The sequence below is a fragment of the Aethalodelphis obliquidens genome, unplaced genomic scaffold (genome assembly GCF_003676395.1).
Source record: "Aethalodelphis obliquidens isolate GAN/ISIS:26980383/991018 unplaced genomic scaffold, ASM367639v1 scaffold7, whole genome shotgun sequence".
NCBI classification, from domain to species: Eukaryota; Metazoa; Chordata; class Mammalia; order Artiodactyla; family Delphinidae; genus Aethalodelphis; species Aethalodelphis obliquidens.
Window position 1 is genome coordinate 10,165,606 of NW_020837951.1, and position 21,809 is coordinate 10,187,414.

General features: G+C 41.2%; 1 protein-coding gene across 4 annotated transcripts in view; it reads left to right on the forward strand.

Moving 5' to 3' along the window:
- Positions 1–1,928: 1,928 nt before the first annotated feature.
- SCAI (suppressor of cancer cell invasion) overlaps positions 1,929–21,809 on the forward strand; it is a 137,224-nt gene continuing 117,343 nt past the window's right edge. For 2 of the 4 annotated variants that reach the window (XR_003432502.1, XM_027104881.1), the window contains exons 1-2: positions 1,929–2,067; positions 2,782–2,826. Coding sequence is in view for 1 of the 4 variants with exons in the window: in XM_027104881.1 (XP_026960682.1) it covers positions 2,015–2,067; positions 2,782–2,826 (98 nt within the window). In the remaining 3 variants the exon portion in view is untranslated. The remainder of the gene's footprint in view (positions 2,068–2,781; positions 2,827–21,809) is intronic. The other 2 variants (XM_027104883.1, XM_027104882.1) reach the window with 2 other exon arrangements.

Consider the following 21,809-nt stretch of genomic DNA (forward strand, 5'->3'; position numbering starts at 1 on the left):
ACTTGAGGGTACTCCTTGGGAAAGCGTAAGAAATGAATAGCTGCAGCTCTATTGACAATACCACGTATCAGAGAGGCGTTGGCCAATTGTGAAAGACCTTGAAAACCAAGCGGATGATTTTAATTCATATATATATATATTTCTTCTTTTTTGCGTTTCGCGGGCCTCTCACTGCTGCAGCCTCTCCCGTTGCGGAGCACAGGCTCCGGACGCGCAGGCTCAGCAGCCATGGCTCACGGGCCCAGCCGGTCCGCGGCACGCGGGACCCTCCCGGACCGGGGCACGAACCCGCGTCCCCTGCATCGGCAGGCGGACTCCCAACCACTGCACCACCAGGGAAGCCCTTAATTCATATTTTAAGAAACATAATGAGTGACATTCAAGATTAGTCTCCTAGTAAGTTGATCCTCCCCACCAGGACTCCTCCTACCACATCTCCCCTAGTCTTCTCTGACAAATGATTCTGAGGTTCTCTCTCTTTTCTGGCTTGGTGATTATAAGGGTGGATATTGTTTGTTGGTATTGAGGGGATTTATGGTTCTGTTATCTTGGGATTATGTAAAATATTAATTTGGGGAGCCAACAGATGTTCAACTTTTTGTTTTTCCTTGTCAATGCCATTTTAAAGGTTCCATTACAATTTACCATCATCATCATTTTATAGAAGGAAAGATGTAAAAAGAGCCATCTCAGAATAAAGGACAGCCCTTTACACCAAATAAATTCGGCTTTATGAAAAACTATAGTAGTCTCATTTTTACCATTTGTGAAGATCAGTAAGAGATTTGTCCCCAAACTTTTGGTGTGTATAACTCTAGGCTGTCACATTATTGATGCATAAAAGCGTATTCTGATAAAACAGAAATAGCTTAAGAGAAAGTTTTATGCCTCTTCCCAGCTCCAAATATATGCCGAGGATCTACCAAACAAAAACTACACAGGATTGCAGAAAGACTGAAGGGGATTCCACCTTAGAGGAAGAATTTTGTTAATATGTTACTGAGTTATGTCTTATTTTCAAGGATGGCCTTGTTAAAGTAGAAGAGAAAAGGTAACTGATTTATAATGCTTATGTGCTGGTAGTCTTGCATGCTTAGGTCTGTCAACAACCCTAAAAATGCAAGGAAATTTATTTTGAAATTGATTAGCTGGAGTAGAAGTCACAAGCATCTGCAGTATCACAGGACAGTTAGCAACACATTCAGGGGTCAGTTCCGTTTAGGCATTTAAGAACCGAACACATTGCTTTTGGTTACGGCATCAATTCTGTTTGCAGGGTTGATTTTCCTTTCTTGGTAATTTATTTTAAAAATCTCTTGCTTTCTTGGAAGCCTGCACCCAAGCTTGCTATCTCTTCTGCAGAGGATTGAGCATCTAAACCACACTTTATATTGATAGATTCTTACAGTTTTCTTGCCGGATCCTCTGTGAAGTGTTATCTGTGAGCTCTAACCATTTCAGCATGATGTAGTCAGGGACCGGATATGAGGTGGTTCAAAATGAAGCTCATTTTGGAGACTTACCTCACTGTCGCACCTGCCAGAGGAGTTTGGGAAATTGCAGCGCTTAGCTGTTGCTCCTGGCGTGGTGCAGTGTTGAGGGGCGCCAGCAGGTGTGTGGGATGCAGGACTCAGAGCCAGAAGAACCTGCCCGCCGCAGGTGTCTGGCGCCGGAGATGCAGTTTTTACTTTCGACCGCACGGTGGCGCTTAGATCTCCCCGGCAGCGTTAGCAGCCTCTAAGGCACCTCCGCCGCCACCTGCAGTCTCAACCAAACTCTAGGTGGCGGGATGTGACGGCCCGAGCGTCCAATCGGCCTCCAGGCTTTCGGCCACACTACGACTCTAGCCAATAGGAGCTGAGGAGAGGCGCGGAGGAGGCGGGCCCTGCGGCAAGCCTGGCAGAGGCGCGAGGCCCTTCGCCCGCCTCTCCGCCTACTCCAGCCTCCGCCGCCTCAGCTTCCCGAGCGAGCCCTACGGCCGCCGGAGCAGCTCCCGCGGCGGAGCAGGAGCCGGATGGTCAGAGGAGCCCGGCAGCCCCAGCAGCCGCGGAGTCGCCTGGCCCCAAGGTGGGGCGGGGGCTGAATGGAGGTCGGGGTTGGGGATGGGGCGCGGGAGCGGGCCCAGGGCAGCAGCTTGGGGCCGTGAAGCATTCGGGGCGCCGAGACTGGAGGGGCGGTCGGGCTGCGGGGAATTCGGGGGGCGCCAAGGGGCGGCGGAGCGGGCTGGGCGGCGGTCGCATCCTCCAGACCGGATAAGAGGGGCGTGTGAGGGAAGGGGCGCCGAGCGGTGAGACTGGGGGCGCAGGGCCGGGAGGGGCAGGGTGCGCGCGCTCGGTGGAGGGGCCGTGGAATGCGGGGGGCGCGGGGCCTGGAGGGGCGGGGCTCGGAGGGGCAGTGCCCGTGTCGGGAGGGGGTGGGCACTGGAAAGGGGAAGCCGGAGGGGCTTGCGGGGGTGGTGAAGCAGACAATGAGTAGGTGGCGGTGGGTGGTTTTGGGGAGCTGGGCTGTGACGAATAGGAGGTGAGGATGGAGTGAGAGACCAGGAGGCAGAGCAGGGTTTGGGCTAAGCAGACATTAGGGGAACGGTGAGTCCCAGGATCGCTTGGTCTTGGTATTTAGGGGAAACAGAACGTAAGGCATTTGTAAGGTCAGGCAGGTATGGGCTTAGACAGCCTGTAGTGCTCGAGGGTGGTGCGTTGAGTTCTTGACTGGCACAGTAGGGCCCGCAGATGTGATCTTATTTGTTACTTTTAGTTACCATCTTATTTGTTTGGTCTACAGACTGACTGGCACAGTGGAGAAACCACCTCGAAAACGGAAAAGCAGGTAAGGCAAAATGCCTTCCCAATTTTGCTTCGTGTTTTTTTCCGTTTGCTTGGCTGCACCTATACTATACTGCATAATTATACACTGTCAGTAGATGAAGTTTTTTACTTAGCTCCTTTCTTAATGAATATAACTATCTGCAAGCTCTGTCTTCCAGGACTTCAAAGTACTGCCTGTACTTTTTTTTTTTTTTTGGTATCTAAGATTATGTGGGAAAGAGATGTGGATAATTGAGAAGGCCTAGTTTTTTATGTTAGCCGTAATTTCAACTTCTTCACCAGCTCTGTTTAAAAAGCTAATGTTTATTGAACATCTGCTGTGTGCCAGGTACCATGTGCAAGTGCTTATTTGTGTTATCTTCTGTAATCCTTGAAACACCCCAAGGAACTGTGTACAGTTATCACTGTTTTAACACAAGAGAGAACTGAGGCACAAGAGAGGCTGAGCATTTATCTAAGATCACACATCTCGTAAGTGATAGAACCAGGATTTGAATTCCAGCAGTCTGACTGCAGAGCTGAAGCTCTTAACCATTATACTATAATGCCTCTAATAAATATACAATTGAAAATAGGTTTTCTTTTTTTTTAAATTAATTCATTTTTGGCTGCATTGGGTCTTCGTTGCTGTGTGCAGACTTTCTCTCGTTGTGGCGAGCGGGGGCTACTCTTCGTTGCGGTGCATGGGCTTCTCACTGCCGTGGCTTCTCTCGTTGCGGAGCACGGGCCCTAGGTGCGCGGGCTTCAGTAGTTGTGGCATGGTGGCTCAGTAGTTGTGGCACATGGGCTTTGTTGCTCTGCGGCATGTGGGATCTTCCTGGACCAAGGCTCCAACCCGTGTCCCCTGCATTGGCAGGCGATTCTTAACCACTGCGCCACCAGGGAAGTCCCGAAAATAGGTTTTCTTATTGCTTTTACTGTTTTCATTGTACGTAGAGTCTAATAAGCAGTTGAACTATAGGAAGATAGAAACAAAGGGCTTAAGTAGTCTGCAGCAAGTGCATTGTTCCTTGAGTAATGAAGAGCATGCATCCATTCCACAAGCATTTCTGAGCACATTCCATGTGTCAGGTACTACATAGCAATTCTGTGTAGTCATTCGAAGATTCCTTTTTCATGGATGTAGGCATTGGCCTAGAGAAAGTAAGTTACAGTAGTGAGGATGTAACCAGTAGGACCACTGTAATAGTTAATTCTTGCTAAGTTATTGATGTTAATACACAGTAAACCTTAACAGTAGGTAGATGTGAAATGCTGATGGTGGAAGGTGCAAACAGCCAAAGTTCCTTTGTCACTCTTTAGGCCTGTATGGGCCAATGTGGTAGCCATATATGGCTGTGGAACACTCAAAATGTGGCTCTCATGACTGAGGAACTGGATTTTTAATAAATATTGTTAATTGTAATTAATTTAAATTTTAAAACCGATATTTAATTACTGGAAAATGTTTATGTCTGGAACAACTTGGGTATGTGAATTTGTTTTTTCATCTGTAAATTATGAAATCTAAATACAGGTCAAATTTTTCCAATGAAAATTTAATGTCCAAAGTGAGGCATATATCTAAGTACTGAAAAACACACCAAATTTCAGATTAGTACAAAAAGTACATGGTGAATTTCTCATTACTAATTTTTATGTCAATTACTTCATGAAATAATATTTTAGATATATTGGATTAAATAAAAGTATTACTCAAATTATTTTCAGGGTTTTTTTTTTACTTTTTCTAACATAACTATTGGGAAAGTAAAAATTACATATATGGCTTGCATTATATTTTCTTTTCGATAGCCCTTGTTTAACTTTCATTACCCCACTGCCAGACTCTTGGAGTAGCCTCCTGACTGGGTTCCCTACCTTGAATCTGTAATTCATTCACATACTGTGCAAGTTGATCTTCTAATTCTCAAGCTTAAGATCCTTATGTGGTTCCCCTTGTTTATTGAACATAATTCAGACTTTTTAGCGTAATCATAAAAAGACACTGCCCTCTATCATGATAAATCATAATGGAAAAAATATAAAAAAATGTATATGTATGTTTAACTGAGTCACTTTGCTGTATAGCAGAAATTAACACAAAATTGTAAATCAACTATACTTCAATTAAAAAAAAAAAAAAGACTGCCTTTATTTCACTTTTATCTATCTTTCCAGCCACAGTTGAGTACTGTGGCCATGTACTCAATAACGGCCAAATTCTCAATAATGGATCCACTAAACGTCCAGTAATTAATTGACCTAACTTTCTGGTGAATGCTTCACAATGAACTAATTGCTGAATGTAACTCTATGTCCTGTTTGCCATTCCCAGAACTTATGTTTGGGTTTTTGCAGATGATTTCTCTTTCTCTCTGGAATACTTTCTCCCCGTTCCTTGGCAAGCTCCCCACCTTTAAGACTTCCCTCAAACATCACATCTTCCGTGCAAACTTTCTACCCTCTCCTTCACCTTCCTCTTCTCTGCTTTGTTTGTTCCTATGATAGCCTGTAGATACACCTAGGTGTGATGGTTTGAGCTGAATTTGAATCTTAGCTCTGTCAGATACACATTGTGAGATCATATGCAAGTTAATAAACCTCTCTGAGCCCCAGCTTCTTCATCTGTATAACGGAAATAATAATAGTTCAACCATTATAGGGTTGTAAAATGCTTAGTATAGTGCCTGGCACATAGAGAGTATACAGTAAATTTTAGGTTAAAAAGCACCTATTAGGGCTTCCCTGGTGGCGCAGTGGTTGAGAGTCCGCCTGCCGATGCAGGGGACACGGGTTCGTGCCCCGGTCCGGGAAGATCCCACATGCTGTGGAGTGGCTGGGCCCATGAGCCATGGCCGCTGAGCCTGCGCGTCCGGAGCCTGTGCTCTGCAGTGGGAGAGGCCACAACGGTGAGAGGCCCGCGTACCGCAAAAAAAAAAAAAAAAGCACCTATTAAATACCTTTTATTTCTCACTTCTTTTCAAAATATATACAGTATGAAGGATTAAAAATAAAGATATTAAGGCAAAAAACATGAGAGAATAGTAATGAAATTAAATCAGTGGCAAAGTTAGTATATAGACTAGAAGGTACTGCACAGTTACCAAAGGTAGGTTCCATATTTGGCTCTGAGTTTCCTAGAACAAAAGCTAAGAAGAAAATAAAGCTCAACTTGCAGGTTCATGGTGTCTGTAAAATCCAACACATGTTTAAGAGAGGCACACTTTTTTTGACTTACAGAGAAAAATTTCTCTCACTGGTTTTCATAATGGGGACACTGTGGTTTTGTGGGGGAAAATAAACCCAATGACAAATATAGTAGGACGTTTTTTGTTGTTGTTGTTTTTTAAGGTTGCTTCTTATAATGCTTCTCAATCCAGGTTTAGGTAGTACCAGTGAACATCCTCCGAAGAGCCAGAGCAACTGGATTTAGGCATACTGCTCACCGATGGTTTGGCTTGGTTCAGAGATAAGGAGGAATGAGTAAGCTGTAGGGCCTCTGCTTATCCTCAGCACCTAGAATGGTGCCTGGCACTTAGAGAACGTTTGATAGAATTATTGAATGAATAATTTGTTCCATGAATATTATTTCTGTAATCAAGTTTTGGTAAGCATCAGGCACCGATGAGGGCACACATTCCGCATGTCTAAGGTCAGATTCTGATTGAGTCAGCATTTTGACCTGAATGGACAGCCAGCATACATCTCTAAAGAGATCCTGTGGACGAGACCAGGATTTTCTTCAGAAAGCAGGTCTGGGATTGCTCTAAAAATAGAAAAAATAATGGCCAGGTAAGCTCTAAAGGTGGATTACAGAGAGAAGATGTAATGGTTGTAGCCAGAAATTATTTATAGCTGTTTTTATGAGTTGTATACTGTGGCCATAAAATTCTCAACATCAAATGATACAACTTCCTGGTGAACACTGCAAGGTGAATTAATTGCTGAATGTAGCCTTAAATATCCCTTTGAGTTGGCCTGCTGTGTAGAGTTGTTGACTGTTACACTGTGTATCCTATTCCATTTTAGGAAACAGTTGCCAAAAATGTGATTTTTATTTTAGGATCGTTGCTATTAAGTCATTCTTTTTGATAGACATTAGTTTAGTGGCTGAGTTATCTTTTGAGAACATTCCTAGTGGACCAAACTATAAGACAGTTTAAGAAAAATTGAGATAATTTGAATAAGCACCACATGGCCAACGGTTACCAGTTCTTTGTGTCTTCCCTCCACCCCCACCACTAAACATTTGTTTCCCTTCCTTGGTTCTTCTTTGAGCCCCTAGTACTGAGGGGGTGCTCAGTAAAAGCATCTGAACTAACAAGTGCATTGGTGGTAAGAGGGAGGTAGTGTGGGATGGGGCTTTGGTGGTCCAAAATAATGTGATGCTATTTAATGCCCCTGACAAACTGTACTAGACTGAGAGGAATTTTAAGATTAGGAAACTTGATCTCTATGTGGTTTTGGAAAATTCTGAAAGCTTCAATATGTTTGTTAATAAAGTTTGGGTTATTAGTTAGAGAATTCTTTCAGATCCTATTAGGAGCAAGACCCATTTGTTTAGGATTCATGTCGTAATAGGATTCATGTTGATTAAAGCTTTATTGTATGATTTGTGGGGTGTGTGTGTGTGTGTGTGTGTGTGTATGTATGTATGTAATTTGTTTGAATTACAGTTGAATTAAAAACAACCTTCAAATGCTTTCTAGTTCTGGGTACTAGGGTTATAGACATGAATGAGATACGGCCCCTGCTGGGGAAAAGCTCGTACATTAGCGGGGAAGACAGACACAAAAATAAGGTGTTGTAATTGCCTTTGTATGTACACAAAGAGTTTATAGTAATTCTTCGTACTGGTAGTGAGGGCAGTTTCTACAGACATTTCACCTAGGGTCTGAAGGTTTAGAAGGTGAATTTTGGCAGTCGTGTGACTGTTGAAATGATAGAGAGTAGAGCCGGGATGTAGACTGACAAATGATGAAGTCTTAGGTGAGGTGAATTCAGGACCAGTGTCAGGTGTGGGAAGAAAGATGTTTTTAAATGCTTGGGCTGTTGTGTCAGTTTAGAAATTACGCAGTAGTTCTCAACGAGGGATGATTTTCCCTCCCAGGGGGCATTTGGCAATGTCTGGAGACATTTTTGGTTGTTACAACTCGGGGTATCTATTGGGTAGAGTCCAGGAGTGCTGCTGAACACCTACAGCATACAGGACAACCTCCGAACCGAAGAATTGTCCTGCTCAAATTGTCAGTGATGCTGAGGTTGTGAAATCCTGAATTAGAGTTTGAATCCTAGCTCTTCCTAATACTAGCTTTGGGCTCTTGGACAAAGTATTTGCCAGATGTAGGTAATGATAGTACCCACCTTGTAGAATTATTACTGTCCTCTAGTAGCATATAAACTGCGTGAGTACAGAGATTTTTGTTTTCCTTGCTATTCTGTTCCCAGCACTTAGAACATTGCCTCACATATAATAGGTACTCAGTAGCTCTTTGTTGGATGATTCAATGAATTGGCTTATTTTTTTAAATAAATTTATTTATTTTATTTTATTTATTTTTGGCTGCATTGGGTCTTCGTTGCTGCACGCGGGCTTTCTCTAGTTGCGGTGAGCGGGGGCTACTCTTCGTTGTGGTGCACGGGCTTCTCATTGCGGTGACTTCTCTTTGTCGCAGAGCATGGGCTCTAGGCGCACGGGCTTCAGTAGTTGTGGCATGCGGGCTTCAGTAGTTGTGGCTTGTGGGCTCTAGAGTGCAGGCTCAGTAGTTGTGGAGCACCGGCTTAGTTGCTGTGCGGCATGTGGGCTCTTCCTGGCCCAGGGATCAAACCCGTGTCCCCTGCCTTGGCAGGCGGATTCTTAACCACTGCGACACCAGGGAAGTCCCTGAATGGCTTATTGAGAGGATTCATTGAGATAATGAATGTAAAATACATGATAATGTTACCTGACATACATTAAGAACTCAATAAATGATAGCTGTGACTATCCTTAGTTTGAGTATTTTTATTTTGCCTTTCCTTCCAGTGTTTTTAAAAATCAGCTTTACTGAGGTATTATTTACATATGATAAAAGTCACCAATTTTAATATACAATTTGAGGAGTTTTGACAAATGTATACAGTTGTGTAACCACCCACTGCAGTTAGGATATAGAACACGGCTGTCCTGCCGCCTCCCCCCCTATACACACAGGCATTTGCTCATGTTTCCTTGCAGTCATGGTTCTGGCAACCACTGGTCTTTTTTTCCTGTCACTATAGTTTTGTCTTTTCTAGAACTTCATATAAGTGAATCATTCAGCGTGTAGTCTTTTGTGTCTAGCTTCTTCCACTTGGCATAATGCTTTTGAGATTCATTCATGTTATTGTTTGTAACTGTAGTTAATTTCTTCTTATTGCTGAGGAGCATTTCATTGTATGAATTTAGCACAGTTTGTTTCTCATTCACCAGTTGATGGCTTGTTGCTTGTTTTTGGCTAGTATGAATACAACTGTTACGAACATGTGAGTTAATAAGTCTTTGTGCAAACATATGTTTTCACTTCTCTTGAGTAAATGCCTGGGAGTGGACTTGCTGGGTCTTATGGTAAGTGCACGTTTAGGTTTTTAAGAAATTGCCAAACTGTCTTCCAAGGTGGCTGTACTATTTTGCATTCCCACCAGCACAGTGTATGGGATTCCATTTGCTCCATGTCGTTGCCAATGCTTGGCATTCTTTTTAAGTTATATTGAGGTATGTAATTGGTATACAATAAGCTGCACATATTTAAAATGTACAGTTTGATAAATTTTGACATATATGTACCCCCTTTGCCATTCTGAGGGTGTGCAGTGATATCATTATGTTTTTGTTTGGCATTCCTATAATTTCTTTTGTGGTTTCCTATTCAAATCTTTTGCCCATTTTTTGGTCACTTTTTTGTCTTCTTATATAATAGTTATAAGAGTTCTTTATATATTCTGAAACTTCTTTATCAGGTATGTGTTTTACAGATTTTTTCCCCTTAGTCTATAGCCGGCCTTTTCCTTTTCTTCACAGTATCTTGGGGAGCTTTTAGCTTGAATAGTGGGTTGGATGGGAACACATTTAATTGAGGCAGCAGATCCAGGAGCAAGTTCAGAAGGGTAAGAGTATGAGTTTATTTTAGCTATATGGAGTGTAAAGTGCTTCAGTGTACCATCTTTAACCAGGCAGATGAAAACATGGGTCTGGAGCTGAGGAGAGAGATTAGGGCTTGAGGTTCGGATTTAGAAGTCAACAGCAAACACTTAGTGATCCAAGTCATGGAAAAGAATGAGATAACCCAGAGAGACCATGTTGAGTGAAATGTGCAGATGGCAATAGAATGTTACAGTACCTGGTGTAGAAGTAAACCAGACAGCTTTGTCTTTTGGATGTTCTTTCTTTGTAGTATTATCTGTCCATTGCAGTCTTTCTGTAGGTAGTCATCAAACAAGGAGTGTTTATCTCTGGGAGACAGATCTCTATACAGCGAGTACACTCTTTGGTGAGAAACAGACTCTGGAGGTACTTTTGTGGAAAACTAGGGGAATGTCTTCTAATCTACATTGAAAAACAGGAATATTGCAGAGTTTCTTTGTGGTAGTGTTTGCCTCAGCAGTATCCCTACAGAAAGGCAGTGGTTTTGGTAAAGCTGTTTCTTGTAGCATGTGTCGGTGAAAACCTAGGGCAAAATGCCAAAATTTAATTCTGTGAAAGCAGACTCTCTGGTGGGGGGAGCCCGAGAGAGGATGGTCAAAGTATTCAGTATTTTCATGGTAATGTTTTATTCAAGAATTAAACCTAGACTAGCTCAAGCAGTGGTTTTCAGCAGTGTTCAGAAAGAGCCCAGAGGTTCCTTGGCAGTAATTCAAGGGCTTCCTGGGGGTTGGGATGCCAGTAGTAGTCAGAAAAGGGTTAAGCAGGCTAGCTCGCCTTTAAGGCTCTAGATCTACTTTTCTGTATGTATGTATATTTTTAATATGGAGAATTTCAAGTACAGATAAACTTAGAATACTACAGTGAACCTGAATTGTTCATCACCCGGCTTGAACAATTATCAGCTCAATTCCCGTTTCATGTATATACCCACATACTTCACCTGAAGTGTATTCTATACATATCATTCATCTGTATCATTTTAGTATGTATTGTTGAAAGATAGGGACTCTTTTAAAGCACATAACCGCAATTCCATTAACAATAACTTGAAAATTAGCAGTATTTCCTTAATATCATTAAATTTGTCATCAGTGTTCAGATATCCACAGTTGACTAATTATTTATAAAAAAATTGTTCAAATCAGGATCCACATAAGGTTCAGAACTGGCAATTTGTTGATTAGATCTTAAGTTTAAAAAAAAAAAATCTATAGTTTCCCCACTCTGTCTCTTTTCCCCCGTGTTGTTAATTTGTTAAAGAAAGCATGCTTGTTATTAAGAGTTTCCCACAATCTGAATTTTTAATTTTCTAAAAGGTTGAGGTATAATTTATATTGATAACATTTATAATAATGAAACTTACCTATTTTAGTGTACAGTTTTCTGAATTTTGACAAATGCACACAGTTGTGTAACCACCACTGCAATCATAATATAAAACATTTTCATCACTCCCCCAAATTCCCTTCTGTCCCCACTGACCAACTGGCAACCACTGACCAGTTTTTCCACAGTCTGAATATTGCTGACTCTCTCCCCATGGTATCATTTACCATGTTTCTCTATTCCCTGTGTGTCTTATAAATTTGTAGTTAGAACTAGTTTTAGAGACTTGATGAGATTCAGGTTTTATTGGTTTTTGTTTGTTTTTGAAAGAATACGTAATAAGGAGTGGTGTGTAGTTCCATCAAGGCCTCTTTGTTTTTTTTTGTTTTTTTGCGGTACACGGGCCTCTCACTGTTGTGGCCTCCCCCACTGCGGAGCACAGGCTCCGGACGTGCAGACTCAGCGGCCATGGCTCACGGGCCCAGCCGCTACGCGGCATGCGGGACCTTCCCAGACTGGGGCATGAACCCGCGTCCCCTGCATCGGCAGGCAGACTGTCAACCACTGCGCCACCAGGGAAGCCCTGTTTTTTTTTTTTTTTTTTTTTTTTTTCTGTTAGGAACTCATAGTAATGTGTCTATAATTTCATTTGAGGTTACAAATGGTGACATTCTAAATCTTTCATTCCTTCTTCATTACTAGCTGGAGTGCTTTTATAAAGAGAAGTTCCCTTGTTGACTTAATTTTTTTTTTTTTAATTAACATGCAAATTGACGGTTCCATGACATTTGAACACATGTATAGATTCCTATAACCACCACTACAAGAAGAGTAAGGAACATTTCCATTACCCCCAAAACTTGCTTTTGCTGTCCTATTGCAGTCACATCCTCCTTGCATGCCCAGCTCCTTGGCAACTGATCTGTTCTTCATTGACTGTTAAATTTTCCTTAGGTACAGTTTGTAGAAGGAAAAGCAGGATAAATGCTTGTCCCCCTACCCCTTTCTTTTTTTTTATAGCAGATTTCAATATGAATTGGTTTCCTAGCATGCTCCAAAGGTGACTGGCTTTCTTTCTTTATTTTATTAATAATAATATTATCAACTCGTGGATTTAAACGTATGCAATGAATTTTCATCCAGCTTGGTTATTTTTCATGTTGATGTTCATATTGACCAGTGGAAGTCTCTTCTAAATTGGCTCTTGGGTCTTTTTGACACGACTCCAGTAGAGTAGCTTCCTCGTTGGACAAGGTATTCCAGACACATCTTGTATGTTTTCTACTTAGGCCTAGAATCGGCCATTCTCCAAGGAGACCTATCTATTCTAGCATCTTCTGCTTCTAACTATCTGTTTTATATTCTGAGAGTCTATCTGAAAGAAGAACTGTATAATCTAAAAGTAGTTTTGAAAGCAGCAAATCCAGAAGAATGGATTATATACTGTGTTCTTTCATAATCTACGAAAAATGTATTTTTTCATTTAGGTTTTTTATAAAGGTTGAATAGCACACAATTAGGACATATTTTAGGTCAAGATCCTGAAGTATAGGTAATCTGCAGTGCTGGTTATGGTTGGATCTATTGAGAGAGCAGGTAACTGACTTGTGAATTATGTGGTAGAATTGATTTTTCTTTTTTATGGAAATTGTGAATCCCCAACCTAAATGGATGGCTTTCCCACAAGGCCAGGATTTTTTTTTTCTTTTTGGCCGCATTGCGCAGCACGCGGAACTTCCCCGACCAGGGATTGAACCCGTGCCCCCTGCAGTGGAAGGCTGGAGTCTTAACCACTGGACTACCTGGGAAGTCCAAGGCCAGGATTTTTTCAGAGAGGGTAGCAAACCCAGGCAGATACACATGGATATATAATTAATTGCTTAATATTCTATATATTAGGAGAGTAAAGCCTGGAAAAATTTGGGAGTAATATATTGGTGATGGAAAAATCTTAATATTTTGATGGAGCAACTTGTTTGGAACTTTTTTGAAACCACCAAGATTAGTGAATTGTAAAAGATATCCATAAGGTAGTGAATTAATTGACCATATAGTCAGTATGAATCTTATTTCACAATATCAGGTAACCATGCGTTACTATATATATTATTTATTTTAAATGAAGTTAAATCCAACCTTGGGACACCCCCTCTCCCCCCAGTCCTATCAAACTGATGAAAAATTCAATCTTAGGGATTAAGAATGGGCATCCACCCCTCCTCAGGGTTGTACAAGAATCTGAGAGGCTTGTGAGGAACCAGGAGAAGGGTGGAAGGTTATTTTATGTCCACTGTGGCTGTGCCTGGTAAGCATGTTGTCTAAGAGGGTGTGGGTCCTTGGTGTTTGGCGGCTCTAGTAGTTACGGCTGACTTGAGGCACAAGAATCTTTGCCAGGTATGGGGATTCTGGTGCAGAGGTTTCAGCTTTCCCAGGTACAATACATACCCGTTTCCCTGTAAAGACTTGTCACTTGTCCTTTATCTAGAACACTGCTAGGAGGTGGAATTGCAAGGCCCCTCTTTTTGTGAGTCCCAAAGCTCTCCTTCCTCTTCCCAGTTAAATTACCCCCTTTTTTTTTCTAGTTTCTACCTTTCTGCCCTCAAAGGCACTACGTTTCCACCCTTCCCTCAGATAATCTCCTCAAGGAGTTCACATTTTCAGAAAACAAACACAAACCTCCCTTGAGGCAAGGACTGTTTTCTTGGGGATTGGGGAATACAGTGAGAATAAAACGTCCATTGATGTCTTAATAAGTTACCCAGCTACTTTTTTTTTTCTTTTTTTCCCCTCAATAATTCCTTTAGTCCCTGTGGTGGTTTTAAAGAACTGTGTACAAATTGTTTGATTCTCCTTTCTTTAAAAGATGGAGCTTAATTCTCCCCTTGAGTGTGGGGTGGACTTAGTGACTCCCTTCTAGGGAAGAGAATACAGAAATAATGAGATGTCATTTCCCAGATCAGGTTATAAGGAGTCTTCGTCTTCTATCTTGGGTATTTCTCTCTCCCTCTCTCCCTCTCTCCCTCTCTCCCTCCCTCCCTACCTCCCTACCTCTCTCCCTCTCTCCCTCTCTCCCTCTCTCCCTCTCTCCTCACTCCTCACTCCCTCTGGAGGAGGCTACCTGCCATGATGCAAGGCAACCCTGCATAGAGGGGAGCCACTTGCCAAGCTGTGCAGACACTCAGGCAGCCTATGAGGAGGGCCACATGTTAAGGAAGCCAGGCCTGCCAGCAACCACATGAGTGAGCTTGGAAGGGAGTCCTACATTAGTTGAGCCTTGAGGTGACTACAGCCCGCTCCAACAGCTTGACTTATTATCCTGGTTTCACAAGGTCTGAGTTATGTGAGCCCATGATTTTTTTTTTTTTTTAAAGAGAGTCTCCTTTCTTCCAGCACTGGCTCCATTGTACCCAAAGGGCTCAATCTCTGGCTAAGCTTTTTCTCCTTCTGGAGAGGTCTCTGATGTGCTCTGTGCATGTGTGTGTTTTGGAAGCAGCTATCTTTTGATTAAAGGCATTGAAGGACAGTTTACTTTCAGTCAGTGATGTGTCCCTGTGCTAATAACTGAATCTCCAGCCATTTGCATGTCATCATCTTCAGAGTCTTTGCTCTCTCCCTGGTCTTTTGTCCCACAGATTGGGAGGTAGTCCTCTGCTCATGTTCACTCTTATTAAGGGAAGAGCCAAAAGGTAGTTGCCTGGTGAAGGGGTCAGTTTTCCTCTGCCTGGTACCTGTCACCAGGTTTTGAACTCTGTTTCGACCCCTTCTTGGTTGTCTGGGAAGAGTAGGCAAATCAGAGTCAAGTAAGCTGTGATAATGTCTGATTTTATCTGTCGACTTGGCCATAGGGTGCCCAGATATTTGGTCAGACATTATTCCTGGTGTGTTAGGGTGTCTCTGGATGAGATTAACATTTGAATCAGTAGTCTTGAGTAAAGCAGACTGCCGTCCCCAATGTGGGTGGGCCTCATCCAATTGTTGAAGACCTCAAACAAAAAGGCTGAGTAAGAAGGAACTCCTCCTGCCTGACTGCTTGAGTTGGGACCTCAGTCCTCCTTGCCTTTGGATGAGAGCTGAAACCTTGCTCTACTTGGATCTCAAGGCTGCTGGCTCCCAGACTGGAATTTAAACCATCAGCCCTCCTGTTTCTCAGGCCTTCAGACTCAAACTGGAACCACATCATCGGCTCTCCTGGGTCTCCAGCTGGTTGACTGCAGATCTTGGGACTTCTCAGACTCCATAATTGTGTGAGCCAGTTCCTTATTATCTACACACACACACACACACACACACACTCCTCCCACATCTTGTTGGTTCAATATATAAACCTAGTCTTTTTCGTGGCCTTTGTTTCATTCCTGGTTTTCCATAGTTCTCCTAAGGCTGTATAGCCTCTGCATTATTAGCTGTGGGTTCTCTTCATGAATGCAGTCTGCCGTGAAATGGCCATCTTCACCACAAACTAAGCAGGAGGGGTGCTGTGTTTTCATAAACTTGGCAGCTGTCTTGGAAACATTTCACTCTCAGGCTAGGCACCATTCTTTATAGTCTTGTTTTGCAATTGGGTTTCTTTCTGTCAAGCTCTCTCCATATAGTCCATGGGCCTTGAAAGCATATGTGCCTGTTGGCAGTATCCTGGGAGTTCTTCCTGGATGGGGAGCCCATGTTGCAAGTGCTCACACATGGTTTCCCAAAAGCCTGTAAAGTAGCTGTCAGAACTTTTAAACTATTGTGATCATTGCCAAACTGTAGAGTTATCACATATAGATTTTTAGAGAACAGCTGCCCAAAATAAAGATCTTAGATTTAGAATTACTGCCATTAGCCTGTCTTTCTAATAGATAAGCAAGCCATTTACCTATTGAGGTAACTCCTGGATGGTGATAATAAAACTGTCATCAACAAGTAAGAGGATTCTTACTTTTTTATAAAATAGAAACATGCATCTATATTGTCCCAAACCAGTTTTAAATCTTTAAGATGTAAGTTAAAAGGAAGGGGAATACCTTTAATAATTTATAAGAGAATTATAGAATTTGTGTTGGAAGAGATTAGTTGTTGAGTCCAACCATAAGCACAGCAGGGGAAATCCTACTGTAACATATCTAAAAAAGGAAGTTCTTAAAAATTACTGGTCTCAGTCTTTTCAAATATGGTTTACTTCGTGTTTACCAATACCTGACATTGTATTCAGTGTTTCCTAAGAACTTCACCTAAATCGAATGTCTCATGTACATGCTATTGCGCTTGTAACAGAAAGACCAGTAGCATTTAGTAGAGGTGTTAGTGAGTTTGTGGTATTTCTGTCATTATTGATTTTTCTCATAACCAGATAATAAAATCACAACACTTTTCATATGGATGGCCACAGAAGTTTTACTCTTAAAAAAAGGTTCTTATACTTGAAAATGTTGGAAAGCACTGAATTAGATATCTCTGGAGCTATTTCTAGCTCTAGTATGTGGAGATAGGACTGTGGTTTAAGGATGGATTCTTTATATAAGAATGTTTTTAAAGAGCATACAGTACAGCATGCTGGTGAAATCCCTAGAGCTTTGGCTGGTTTCTAGCTACCCCATTTCTTTTTTTCCTGTGCGCCTCAGGGGTTTGATTCATCTTTTTTTTTTCACCACATCTATTATGTAATCTGTTGTTCTCTCTGCTCATAAACCCTTCTTAAAAGGGTTTGAAACAGGATGCAGGTGCCTCAGCTTTTCCCTTACCCTGTTAACTCTGAACGTATTTGATGCATTTTCATTTTTAAGCATTTTCATTGCCAGTGACAATAGGGAATGAAACGAATGAATAAAAATTTGTGCATTTTAGAGTTTTACTAAAATTAAGAGGTTTCCCTAATCTTCACTGTAAGGTACATGAGAAAAGCTCAATTTTCTGGTAGTTGCTAGAATTAAAGCAGTGGACTAAGTGATGTCAAAGTTTCTTCCAGCTCAAATATGTTTAATTTTTATTGAGAGATTGCTCAGTTTCCTTATTTTATCATCTTTTTTATTCTGGGAAGTACCTACCCATCCTTTTTTCTCTTTTTCTCTATCATTTGGCCCTGAAGGTAATTACTCGTAGGCCACTGAATTCATTTCATCACAGAGGAGGTTATCATTATTATTTTTTGCCACGCCACCGCAGAGCTTGTGGGATTTTAGTTCCCCGACCAGGGGTTGAACCCATGCCCTCAGCAGTGAGAGCACAGAGTCCTAACTACTAGACCGCCAGGTAGTTCTCAAGGTTATTTTCAATCTCTTTACCCATTGCTTTTTGCAGGAAAAGTCTACATAATAAAGACCAATAAACACCAGCAAAAAGTCAATTTCAATATATTCTGAACATAACTATTCCATTGGTGTGGTAGATTGTGTTTCCCAAAGATGTCTTCAATCGTATCTTTCATCCCATATGTTCTTACAATGTGACCTTGACATTCCTTCCACCTAGTGGTGAGGTCTGTGTCCCCATCTCCTAACCAGGGCAGGCCTTTATAACTGTCTCCACCAGTAGAGCATGGCTCCAGCAAAACCATATGACTTCTGGGGCTAGGTCATTGAAATGCCATGTAATTCCACCTTCCTGTCTTGGGATAGATGCTTAGAACCTAGCTGCCAGCCCAAGTGAGAGGCCCGTGTAAGAGAGAAACTGAAGCTCCTGGCCCTCAGCCCCAGCTGAGCACCCAACTGCTATCCAGCATCAGCTTGCCAGCTGTGCGAGTGAGCCATCCTAAAAGCAGGTCATAATCCTCTAGATCCCCAGCAGGCTGCCCCAGTGGGTGCCCACGCAGAGCAGAGAAGAGCTATCTCTGCCAAGCCCTGCCTAAATTGCAGACTCACAATCACAGTGAAAGGTTGTTTTAAGCCACTGAGTTGTACGACAGAAAATAACTGAATTGGCATTCCATTTTGCCAGTTAGAGACCATACTATGTATTAAACTGCCTCAGCTTTAAGAACTAGATGTATTTCTACCTTCAGGAGCCTTGTCAAGAGAAGAAAAACAGATCCTGTGTCTTCTTCCTTAATAGATTTTTATCTCATTGACTTTCATTTTACATGTTTATTAAATTTTGTTTTTTTAAATTAATGAATAGTACAAAACAGCAAAAACTGGACAATAATATCCCTGCCCAGATAACTCCATTCTCATGTCCTTGTAACTTAGAAGTTTGTGTGCATGTTAATAATGAACAGTGACTTTTGAATGACTCAGGCCAGATGTGTGACCTTGGAAAGCAGCATCCTCTTTGTAAGTCAGTTTCTTTATCTATAAAATGGTAACAACCTAAATGGGAAAAGAATTTGAAAAAGAATAGATACATTATACGTATAACTGAATCACTTTGCTGTACACCTAAAACTAACACAACATTGTTAATCACCTATACTTTAAATAAAATAAGTTAAAAAAATGGTATCTACTTCATATGGTTGTTGAGAGACTTCGGTGATATATACATATCAAGTGATAGTGCCTGTCACAAAATATTGGCTGTTCATTACTACTGCTAATCACGATTACTGTTATTGGCCTTATTATTTTTAGACTAGGGAGGGGAAGGATAACCAGCAGAAATCTGAAATGATGGAGTAAATACTCCCAAGAAGTTAGGGACAGAAGGATGTTAGGAAGTCTGAAGGGACTAAGGAATTAGTAAGCATGTTTTAGATTGTTCGAGAAATTTTGAAAACAGGGTTTTCAGACTTCTTAATAATGACTGGCATTTACTGATTATGCAGTGGTGTCTCAGATATATTACCTGTTGTCACTAGTTTATTTTTTTGCAAGCCCTTTGAATTTATTGATGAATACTTTGCATGCAATAAAATGTATAGATCTGACGTGTTTAGTTCACTATGTGTTTTTATCAGTTCTTAGTTCTTTAGTGTTTTGGTTGATTACAGAGTAGAGTAAATGAACTAAATGGGAGGAGGGGACCCAGGGAGAATAACTTAATCCCTAGGGTGCTGGTGCTTATTAGCAGATCAAGGTTGTATTTGTTACTTCATTAGAAGACAGACGGTATTATTCCCATTTTCAAATAGAGAAACTGAGGCTCATAAAAATAAAGTGATTTACCCAAAGTAACATAGCTAGAAAGTGGCACAGTCAAGACAAAACAGTTTTTGTCTGGCTCTATAAATTTTTTGCTATTACAGACTGAAATAGTGACATTGGAATATATTTTTTTAACTCTGCTGGAGATAATTTCCTATGAGGGTTTATTAAAGTCCCATAAGTAAAATGAAAACAGTTCTTGATATGGTGTCTTCTGGTTTCGAATGCTTCAAACTCCCTTAAAGCTTCCAAAACCATTATTTTCTGTTTTACCAATTTCTATAATTGATATAGTATAGTTTTAGCAGGTATTCCTCTCCAGTGGTTCAGGTACTTAGATAAAAGTAATTGTTGTGGGTAACCTAGTGCATTTTTACTTTTAAGTATCAAAGAAAGTATAGACCATTAAGAATGAAAAGAATTCAGTTTCTAGACAGTTCATGCTATTACAGGACTCTTAGATACAAGATTTAAAAGCAGAAATGTTTAAGTGACATTCATTTTCCTGGATAACAGCCAAAGCCTCATGCTTGAGACTGGATGATGGACAAGTAATTTGCCACGTTACTGGGTGAAGAGCATCTTCAGGTGCAGGAATGTAGTCTCTGATTCAGTCAGCATAGAGTTCCTGAACAGCTCAGGTTTTTCTTTCTTCTCTCATAGTTTAGATTTCTTTATTCTCTGCAGCATGTTCTATTTTTTTGTTGTTCTGTTTGAAAATTGACATCAGATAAAGAAATACATATAATAGGTGAAAGGGTAACTGAGAGTTCAGCCATTTTCATAAATTCTTTTTTAAAATTTGTTCATTTTATGAAAAATACTAGCACAGAAAATGAGATGGTTAAGACAGATTTCATGTGTAAACAATCATTTGTTCAACAGATATTCTAAAAGCATCTAGATGTGCTAAGTGGTTTTTTTTAAATTCTGAGAACTTTTAATGGCTAGATAGCCTACTTGACATTCTCAAGAATACTGGAAACAGAGAATGGTTTTCTTTTAACATATTGTTGATGGTTTCATCTCTTAGATTTTCCCCCCTAGTTTCTTATAAACTGGTACAAACCTAAGAGTTTTTACTGTGAGATAATAGAAAATATATATTGGTCTTTGCCCTCAGTTCCTGACACGGAGCCCCTGAAATGTTTATAATTTCCTGGGTGATGAATGTCTTTGTTCTGATGAGGTGACTGAGTGGGCTCCTGGGTGAGGGCTGGTCACCGGAAAGACCAAGCCATGGTTAGAAGCTTGGTCAGCCCTGCCACCCATTCTCTTGAGAAGGGAGAAGGGCTGAAAATGGAGTTAATGATCGATCATGCCTACATGATGAAGCCTCCATAAAATCCCCAAAGTACGGGGTTCAGAGAGCTTCCAGGTTGGCGATCACGGGGAGGTGCTGGGAGAGTGGCATGGAAGCCACTGGACAAGGCATGGGAGCTCCACACCCCTTTCCACATACCTTGTCCTATGCTTCTCTTCCATCTGACTGTTCCTGAGTTATATCCTTTTACAGTAAACTTGATCTAGTAAGTAAATGTTTCTCTGAGTTGCGTGAGCCACTCTAGCAAATTAAGCAAACCTAAGGAGGGGGTCATTGGAACCCCCAGTCTGTAGCTGGTCAGTCAGAAGCACGGGGGGTAACCTGGGCTTGTGACTGATACCTGAATTTGGGGAAGTATCAGTCTCGTGGGACTGAGCCCTTAACCTGTGGAATCTGATGCTTGCTCCAGGTAGACAGTGTCAGAATTGAGCTGAATTCCTGCCGGTGTCAGGGAATTGCTTGGTGGTGCCGGGGGAAACTGCCACACATTTGGTGACCAGAGTGAAGTGTTCTGTGTGAGTAGTAATGGAGATTCACAGGAGAAAAATAGTAGGGAAGAACTGGGTTTTTCCCTACATGGGAAGAAAGTAAGGGTTTTTCTTTTTTAACATCTCAAGAGTAATCCAGTGAGTGTTTCATACTACAATTTGCCCTACTCCTGATAACGCTTTCTCTGCTCTTACAATTAAAAAAAAAAGAGTATGTGTGTGTTGCTGCATTTTGCTTTCTGTCTTCTTCCTCAGCTATAAGAGAATATAAGCTCTGTGAGGGCAGGGACGTTTCTTTGTTCATAAAGCACTCATAATATCCAGAACATAGTAGGTGTTCAAGAAATATTTTGTTGAATAAATAGCATTTAGTTTAATTAATCATTTAAAAATGAAATCTAATATATGTACAAAAAAGCATATAGGACATATGGGTACTTTAAAAAAGAAAAATAAACATCTTTGTCTCACTGGCCAACTTTAAAAATGGTGCATTATCCATATCTGGAGAAAGCCCTCGCACAGAAACGAAGACCCAAAACAGCCAAAAAAAAAAAAAAAGTGCATTATCAATATTCTTGAAAGTTCCTCATATGCCTCTCTTCCTTCCTTTCCCAATCAGGAAAGCACTACTTTGAAGTGTTT